Here is a 9,673-nt window from a genome sequence, read left to right as displayed (position 1 = left end):
CTAGCCCCGCGGGGGCGTTCAGGACACGCACGGGCGGGGGGAGTCGATGGCGCGGTGCGTTCAGAAACTCCACATATTGTCGGAATCCAGGCAATTCTTCCAAAGTGGCTTTTAGGCAAACCCAACTTTTTTCTTGCAAACACGCACACACACACACACACACACACACACACCCCCACACACACATATACATATATATATATATATATACATATATATATATATATATATATATATATATATATATATATATATATATCTTTTCTTATATTTTCCCAATAAACCAGCACAAAATTTTTTTTCTAAAAAGAAATGTATTCATATGTAATGTTTTCCACTCAATATCAACATATATTTTTTTATAAAGATAAAAGATAAAGATAAATATGTCCTTTATTAGTCCCACAATGGGGAAATTTGATTATAAAATTATAATTCAAAATAATAATCTTAAAATCTTAAAAAAAACACACATCTTGTTTTTTTTCTTATTTTTGAGAGAGGGCATATCTTACACGCAATAATGCATTTTTTTCTGAGTGCAATTAATATGAACTACTGCAAAAAGTGTTTTGAACAAAGCGCAATGGTTAACGAGCCCTAGATGCGTAGCAGAGATTCCCAGCTTTGGCAAGCACCATGAAGGCAGCAGGTTGTGACATCACAAGGCAGGAATGTGAGGAATGTGGGGCTCCTGATCCAAGACCTCCTGCTTTCAGGCTTTTCCAGGGGCCACAGAAGTGCAACAAAGTGTCTCTCTTATTTATATTATTATATGTACAATTTGGATCAACTTAAACTGCTACTAGCGTGGCAGTTCCCATTTTAAAAAGCAGTAAACATGTTCTTGTATTTTTTTAAAGAAAAAAATAGAGCACCTTTTCTGGACACACAAACGATCTCTTAATTCTTTGTGTCTAAATTGTGACATCTTGTGGATAGTAGGAGAACTGCCGCGTCAATGAAACGATGAATACATCCAACCATCCATTATCTGTACCGCTTCTCCCCACGAGGGTCGCGGAGTTGGGGTTTGTAGGAGCCCATCCCAGCGATCAGCAGTTGGCGGGGTACACACTGAACCAGTTGCCAACCAATCGAAGGGCACAGAAAGACGAACAACCATCCGTGGTCACACTCATACCTAGGGGCAATTTAGAGTGTCCAATCATCCTGCCATGCATGTTTTTGGAAAGTGGGAGGAAACCACGAAACCACGAGTGCTAACCAGTCGGCCACCGTGCCGCCTTCTCTCTTTATATAGTACAGATGTTTTTTTTCTCATGAAAAGAACATTTAGACAATTCAAGAAATAATTTGCTTTCATAACTTTATCGGGTAATTGAAAAAGAAAAACTTGATCAAGAACTATAAACAGAAAAAAAATATTGTATAACGATATAGTATTGGAATAAAAATGTAAAAAAAAGTAAGAAAATAAAAATAAGAAACTAAATAAACATAAAAACAAATGCAAAAACAAAAGTGAAGATTCAATACAAAGCTTCAAACACAAAAATATATTTAATATATATTTATATTCATATTTAATATATCAAAATAAAATAGTAAACCAGAACATCAAAAATATAAATACATAAAATACTACAGTCAAATAAACTCATCGAATTGTAATATTTTAAAATGAGATTATCAAAGAAATTCCAAATAAACAAATAAAATAAAACACTAATGTATTTAAAAATCTTTTATGCCGATGTTATACTGCCCCCATGTGGTCAACGCGCGCGCCTTTACGTTTAATTTATGACCTGATTATATTTATTTTGAAAGTACAATAACAAAGAGTGATATCTTTATTGATAATAAACACATGAGATTTTTTTTTTTTACTGGCGCGAGTGGAACACATTGCAACGTCGCATGAATCAGAGTACATGCCGGTGTCTTTAAAATCTTACAATTTGTACATATGTCGGTCTTTGGCTGCAGCGCCTGGGACTCGAAGTACATGCAGATGTTACGCATTTCTTTCAAAAGGTTTTGTAAACAGATGAAGAAACTGCCACATTTGACAGATGAAGACACATTTGCATTGTTTCCATTTGAGGCTTGAACAGTTATTTGGCGCAAGCTCAACCGGCATCTCCACAAGCTTTGAAAATACTTTCATGTGAGGTCAAGTCAGAAGTCAGACAAGGAATTTTGACGCTGCCAGAAGCACTTGACTTTTCTTTTGGCTTCAAAACGTGTGTGTAAAAACTGCATTACTCCATCTGTCACCTTCGAAGTCAGCACGCTTGGTTGGACAACACCAAGAGCACAAAGACAAACATTTTTGAATCCATCAATTAATCATATTCGTTCTATTAATCGTGTCGGGTTTGCGTTTTCATGCTGAAGATTTAAACCATAAGGTTGGTTTTACACGCTGTACTGAAGGCCATTTGGCATCTGGGAGGTCAGGATGATTCATTTGGGTTCATCAAGACGACAGATAAGATATTTTACTGAGGTCAAGTCCATTTCCTGCAATTGTAAATTTTTTCTCATCCAATTCAGACTTTTTTTTTAAATATATGCCTCTTTCATCTCAATTAGATTCAGACTTTTTCTGTTTTATTTCTTATCGGTTACTAATTATCTTATTTTTGTCCTCTTTTGAATTGACCTCTTGGAAACGTTGAATATTGTGGAGCTTATACTGCTGACGCAAAACTTAGCTAGAGCAGGTCTGTCGCCAGAAGCCGTTTGCTGGTTTAATAACTGTCAACTCTCAACTCAACTTTATTCATAAAACACTTTCAAAACTGACAGTGTGTCCAAGCAAATGGATATAACTCAATCTCTCAAAGTAACAAAGGGGAATGCCTCAGGGGTCAATCCTGGGCCCACTCCTTTTTTTGTCCTTTAATCAACGATATTGAACAAAAATTATCCCAAATTTCTATCCACTTTAAAAGGCAAACTAACTCATAACAAGGACGAGATCCGACGTTGCAATTCACAAGTGAGGTCGCCGGTAGCATGAGAAAATTCTGCGGACAGCATGCCGGACAGATTGTATCTTTCTAAATAGTTGTAAAGCGATAGCTAGCTCGGGCGTTTTCAAAGCTGTAAAGTAAACGTTCCCATCAAGCCCCCCCCCCAAAAAAAAAACAAACGCATACAGCAGCTGGACGACCTTGCAAATATAAAGTAGCATTAAAAGAAACATCCATAAATTATACGACCACATGGTTCTTGATCACTTCCCGATTCCGTCATAAGTTCCTCAGGATGAGGCAACGTGTTGCAGGCTCTTCATTTCATTATTACAAATGCTCACATCTGGTTAATATCACCAATAACAAAACAATTTTCTCCCCCAACTCCTTCTTGTCACCATACTTACAGTCAAAAAAAGGAAGCCACTCTCTTATTATTCGGATCCCAGCACCGATGAGTGTGAATTATTATTATTCAGACTAATGAAAACTTTTGGAGGATGTTCAACATGCTGGAAAACGCCGCAATTTATTAAATGAGACACAGGTTTCCACTTTTGTGGTGCCAAACATGACCCGCTTGGAAAGTGATTGAAAAAAAACTTGCCCTGGCCATCCGTCACACAGCTCGACCCAAAATTTGGTGGATGTGTCTATCACAACAGAACAAATGAAAAAGGGAATGCGGGAGAAAGCCACCCCATGGAAGTTAATAAAAAGTGCGCTGCAAATACGATAACCCACCCAGGATTCCTTTTAAATCAGGTTAAATGATCCTTGCTTTCCCGGAAGTCTCAGGGAAAGAGCTTTTCACTTGAATCAAGTATTTCCCCCTGTGGCGCTTCCCTTAAGTGAAAATTAACGCCGCCACAGAAAAGAGTGCCGTCCACAACCCTGTCAAATTTGAATGATTACAAAAAAACCTCATGAAAAATTCCGCTGCGGGCGTGCGGGTTGAATGATCTGAAACCACGCCCCCCTCTACTATCAACTGCCAATCAAATCCCACTTCCATAAATGCTACTTCAACAAACATATAAACCCCAAACACCCCCGACCCTCATGATTAATTCCTTGCGACTTTTGGAACACCAATAAAAGTATTTGTACTTCCTACTGTACTGTAAAAACTAAGTGGGCTGAGCATGGAGCCTTTTGGTACGCCTAAAAAAAATACATGAATGTACTGGAAAAATAAACTGCGGATGTTGTCTTTTGGAGCGCTTACTTCCTGCCTAATAGACCTCAATCCGCCGTTGAGAAAATAACCACCCCAGGACTGCAGTACATTGACATTGCTTTGATATTCTCTAGCGTCGTCCATTTCGCATAATTTAACCTCAGGGGTCAGATCAATAGTAACGTTTGTGAACAGCATGTTCTCCGGAAGAGACTGTTCCATGGCTAATCCTTTTCCTTGATGTCAGAGCGAGAAATCTTTTGGCCTTTAAGGCTCAACATGGGGTCAAAGGGCGTGATTGCCTCGCCGCGTTTCACAATGACTCGTCCTGACTTGGAATGACTCGCGAACTGTGGCCCAAGAAAAATAAATAAATACTGCTCGAGAAATTTAAACTGTGTTAGAAATACCACATCGATGAATATCAGGATGATTTTTTTGTAGTTTTTTTTGCACGGGTGAATAAATATCAATGTAATGTGAATGTTTTTTTAACATGTAAATGTCTCATCTCGAGCGCGGCTCTCACTCGCTGGAAAAGTCACACATGTAACATATTGGCTTCAAAGCACTTGGCGAGCAATCCCGATAGAATTGGTGCAATAAAAAGAAAAATATGTACTTAAGATGTGATTTATTGGTCTCCGCCACTGGAGCACGACAAATACAGTATTCATAAGTATTGTTTCTCATTGCAGAGATTGGCTTCAAAGGAGCTTGAGGTTGAAGCCGCAAAGCTAAAAATAATGACGCAATTAAAGTCATCTTTTCGGAAGAGGGAAAATTTACGAGGAGGTGACTTTGGGGCGCAATACACCATTGAGCTGTCACCGAAACAATCGCAGCTGAGTCGTAATAGAACAAAAAAAGAGCAAAAAATGCTACCAACGTAAATGTCAACGAGTAGCATTGTGCGGTTTTCGCACGACATTCCGAAACTCACCGCAATCGACCGGCAACAAATGCTAACACATTTGTATTGCAATTATTAGGGTTATAAAAAGAACACTTCTAGGCCATAAATATAGGAAGTAGATTCTTAAATGACCTCGTATTTCTTACGCCAGGGTGCCTACATCTATACAGCATTCTCACTGGAATTACTTTTTTTTTTTTTTTACAGTGGACATAGTATCGAGCCTTGTGGAACACCATTAGTATCCTACTCCAACGGAAGGCAAACAAATTCCCTGCCATTGATGATAAAAATGCCAAATACGCATTGTAACTGGGAGCCCGTGAATTCGTTCACACCAATGTAGAGTTTACTGTAAAGTTATGTGGACCGAGTAGTCAGCCTTGTGGGACGCCCCTAGTTTTCGACTGATACGACAATTTTGGCATATACGTGCTACAGTATTTCCCAATCTTTACTGAAGCCTGGGCACACCAATCAAATGGCAAAAACTTTATCTATTGTACTTTCATGACATTTTTTTTACCCCCCCCCCCCCCCCCCCTCATAAAATTACACTTCAGTTGTTGCAACATGACATTTCTTTAGTCAAGATGCCACAGGTCAAGTGTCAAGGTGGCGTCAGCACATTGAGTGAAAAAAAAAAGAAAGGAAAAGGAAAAAAGAAAAGAAAAAAAAAAGCTATGTAGGCTAAGGCACAGAAACACATGCGCACACACACGCACACACACGAACAAAATGATGCATCGATTCCCCGCCCACGTCGTGTGGGAGATCCCTCATGTCCATCACACACCCGAGGCCTTGAGTCGCTCTATAAAAAGAGCTGAGAGCAGAGAGCCTCCGAGATGACGGCAGCTGCAAAGAACAGGATAAGAGCCGCAGCATACCACAGAAAGAAAGTCGGAGGAGGTTTAAAAAAATAATAATAACAACAACAAACAAGAGGACGACATTCACGACGGAAACGGTAGGAACATTTCTGGATTTGATTTTACAGATGATTGCTTTACATACCTTTTGGCTTGGAATATTCTTCTGAAAAAGAAAAAGAAAAAGAAAGCGTGAAAGCAGAGCAAATAAAGGCAACAATCTGGAGACATGGAAAAAAAAAAAAAAAGAAAAGAAAAGACATGTCGCAGTTGCATAACCAATCTGCCAATATTCCAGTCGAAGTGAAAAAGATGGGAGGAATGGGAGCTTGTTGCTCGTGAATGTTTGACGTCAGGCTCGGAGGATTTTAGTCACAAACAAAACCAATCCATCAAACTGAAATTCGGTTCGACATTCGGTTTGCACACTCAAAGGAAGGAAGTCACGTCAATAGAAATGTTCATGAGTCAATCTGTCAACGGCATGAGCTCTCTATTCACTTGTTTGAGGGACTTCAAATTGGAGACTTCGGAGCTGTACATGCAGAAAGAAGACAGCAATTTGGCTTTTGGCTGTTTTTTTTTTTTTTAAGAGCTTTGCAAGATGTTTCTTGTGACAATGTAACATTAAAGACAATTAAACTCTTGTAACAATTTATGACAATTATTGTAGAGCTCACCAAATTTTCTTGCAAATCTGGAATGATTTAATAGAAATTTAGTTTGCTCAAATTTATAGCAATTGCTCAAATGTATCATTTTTAACTGTCCAATTTAAACGATGTCTTTTTCATTTTTAATTTTTTTTTTAATCTGTACCAAAAAGAAACATATTCACATTTTTTGGCCAATGTCCTCATTTATCCCCAAATTTTGGAAGATGTTCCATATTCTAGCAGAAACCAAAGATGATCTCGTTGCATCCACGTATTTATGCATGCATGTGTTTTTTTTTGTCAGCGTCCAAAAGCTAATTTGCAGCTATGGAAGCAAAATTCCAACAAGCCTATTTTTGTTTCATTTGGTTATATTGTGCGCGCTGTAGAAAAATGGACGCAGTCTGTCACACTGTGATGTGGTAAACATTTTTGGAAAATTTCAAAGGGAACAACAAACATCGACGACGGACGCAATCATGTTTTGCTTTCCTTTTTTTTTTGGAAGCTGAGCAGCTGCACAGCAGAGACTCGAGCATGGAGTGTCCATGTTGGTTGTCGGTGGTGCTGGTGGCGCTCTTGTCCATCCCGGCGTCCGGGTCCGAGTGCTCTATCTGCAAGAAGATCAACAAGGGGAGACTGCTGGTGAGTCACAAACACAAATCTGGGACTCATCAGAATGTTGCACCCGCATTTTCTCATTTTGGAAATGCCTCAGACCATGCACTCAAATGGAAATGCTTCGCAGAGTTGGTTACCTCACTCTCAAATCTGACATTTGTTGCCTCGCTGGTGAAATGTCTTCTTTTGTTTTTGGGCGCCGTCTCTCGTCACTAGAAAAATCCTCGCCCGTCGCGTTTTGGAATCTTCTCAACTGTCCGGAATTTCTGCAATTCCTTCCATTTAGGTCTGCTTGGAACTCTGCACGTCAGCGAGCCAAACGGAGCGTCCGGAGCTCGGCGCCTTGGTCCATAACATCAGCGAGGAGAACGAACTCTTGCCCGGCCTCTCCAAAGTCAACGCATCCGAGTCGGGCGTCAAGGTCAAAGTGGATAAGCGGCGTTCCTATCTGATGGAGCACTTCCGCTGGAGCAAACCCTACCGGAACAAGACCCAGGAACGCAGAGCGGGCTCTCACAATGCCAAGAGAGGCTACGCCATGGAGCACTTCCGCTGGGGGAAACCCTCCAGGAACATGACACCCGGACCCAACCTGGGACACAAAGGATCCAAGAGAAGCCCCTACGCCATCGAGCACTTCCGATGGGGCAAACCCGCCGGCCGCAAACACAAACCGGTCAAGATCTTCGCCTTCCCGACGGACATCGGCGGATCCCCGGAGGCGATGATCCACCCTCAGGTTCGCAGGCATCTGAACAGCAAGGAAGACGCCAATCAGATGCTGGCGAGGCCGCAGGGGAGGAAAACTCGCCTACAAAGGGGGAGTCCGCCGAATGGCGACGTTGGGAAGAATCCGCAGGGTTTGCTGGGCGGTATCTTCAGAGACATTCTTCTGAAGGACGTGCAGAGGCTAGTGGGCTGAATTTTGTTTTTTTGACTTTTTGCATGTGGCTATCAAATACCAGTTTTTGTCGTGAGCATGTTTAAGGACAGTTAAGATAATGTAAGCGCGAGTGCTTTTGTTATACCTTGTAAATGTCTTGACTGAGCGGATGTGATCGTCTCAAGCGTCCAACTCAAGGTCTGCGGGCACATTTTCTCGCAATGGCAGAACATTACCAGTTGGTGGCGGCAATGCGCCACTCACCGGGTTGCCAACCGCCAATAAACACCTTAGAAGAAAATTTGCGTTTTGCGCTCACATTTTCTGTGTTTGCAGAAAATAAATGTTATTACAGCATGCGTTTACACAGTACAATACTATTAGGTGCATTTTCTTTTTGTTAAATGAAAACCAGAACTATAATGCGGTCCGCCATGAAAGAAGTTTGACACTCTTGGTTTGGACCGGCAATATTTGTTTTGTAAATTAAAAAACCGCCACATTAAATTTCTTTTTGCATTGTGGTACCGAGTCTGTCTGGAAAAAGATCAAGGCATCCCAAACGCGAGTGTTGTTGACGGGCAACTTTTATTGTATCACTAACACATCACAGGAGCATGCAATGTCAGGTAGGACACACCGACCGCTAAGGCATTTTTTTTCCATGCGCGCTGCACCCCCCCGGTCCCCCCCCCCAAAAAAAGAAATAAAAAATAAAAATCTAAATAAAGCTGCCTTTGTCAGTAGGTCCTCCAGTTTTAAAGTGCAAAGTTCACAGAATGAGTCTTGGACCTACAAAAGCACTACGTTGTAAACAGAACTATCCACTACGAGACGGCAAAACGACACATGTAAGGTGGATTGGTGACATGAGGGGAAAGTCACATGTGATCAAGTGTCACTCTTAATAGACAACTTGGAACAACCGAAGAGTCACAAGACACGACCGCAAACTGCAAAGAAGAAAGAGTTTCATCTCGGGTTCGCCTGGACAATAGAGACGAGGAAAACAACCACGCGGGGCAGACAAACATGACGTAACGTTAACGGCCCGTTTTACACATGACAGTCTGGAGCCAGAGCAGATCAGAGCAACTAAATTCACAGAAGCGGCAGATAAGAGATGGGACTGTCACAGCACCACAACAATGAGGATTGTTGTTTCACACACACAGATCCAAACACACACACACACACCCCCCCACACACAACTGCTACCGAGACTTGGCAGAGAGTGCTTCGATTTCCTTGGAACTTTTGTGATTTTTTTTTTTTTCAAGCTAAATCTGGAGTTTGGTGGTTTAGATGTTTTGGGCTACTTACTCCCATCAGTCTCCTCTGCAGCATGCTCTCTCGTGTTTAAGTGTGTCAACCAGAATAAAACCTTCAACTGTCCATCTAAACACACAAGCACCACCACTGATGGCGTGCCCCCCGCCCCCCCCCCTTTTTTTTTTGCTTTTAGCTATCAGCGATTTGGTTGTGCACACACTGGAAATGGCGTAGAGTTGGCAAGACGCCGCAGCTCGGAGGCGTCAATGCGTGCGTCGTGAGTCAGGACGCTACGGCAACACTTCGACTGCAAGAAAAGCTGAGT

General features: G+C 41.3%; 1 protein-coding gene across 2 annotated transcripts; it reads left to right on the top strand.

Annotated features, from left to right (window-relative positions):
• Positions 1-5,819: 5,819 nt before the first annotated feature.
• Positions 5,820-8,600, top strand: LOC148316475 (uncharacterized). 2 transcript variants are annotated; one of them, XM_088286361.1, is made up of 3 exons: positions 5,820-6,014; positions 7,089-7,217; positions 7,480-8,600. In XM_088286361.1, exons 2-3 carry the CDS (start codon positions 7,110-7,112, stop codon positions 8,113-8,115), a joined length of 744 nt encoding a protein of 247 aa, XP_088142487.1. In that variant the 5' UTR covers positions 5,820-6,014; positions 7,089-7,109; the 3' UTR covers positions 8,116-8,600. The 2 variants fall into 2 exon arrangements, with proteins under 2 accessions (XP_088142487.1, XP_088142486.1); XM_088286360.1 differs by having other exon boundaries at positions 7,081-7,217.
• The last annotated feature ends 1,073 nt before the right edge of the window (positions 8,601-9,673 follow it).

This window comes from Idiotropiscis lumnitzeri, chromosome 21, assembly GCF_059441095.1.
Source record: "Idiotropiscis lumnitzeri isolate Australia: NSW breed Sydney's pygmy pipehorse chromosome 21, RoL_Ilum_1.0, whole genome shotgun sequence".
In the NCBI taxonomy this organism is placed as follows: domain Eukaryota; kingdom Metazoa; phylum Chordata; class Actinopteri; order Syngnathiformes; family Syngnathidae; genus Idiotropiscis; species Idiotropiscis lumnitzeri.
This window is presented reverse-complemented; position numbering and strand designations above follow the sequence as displayed.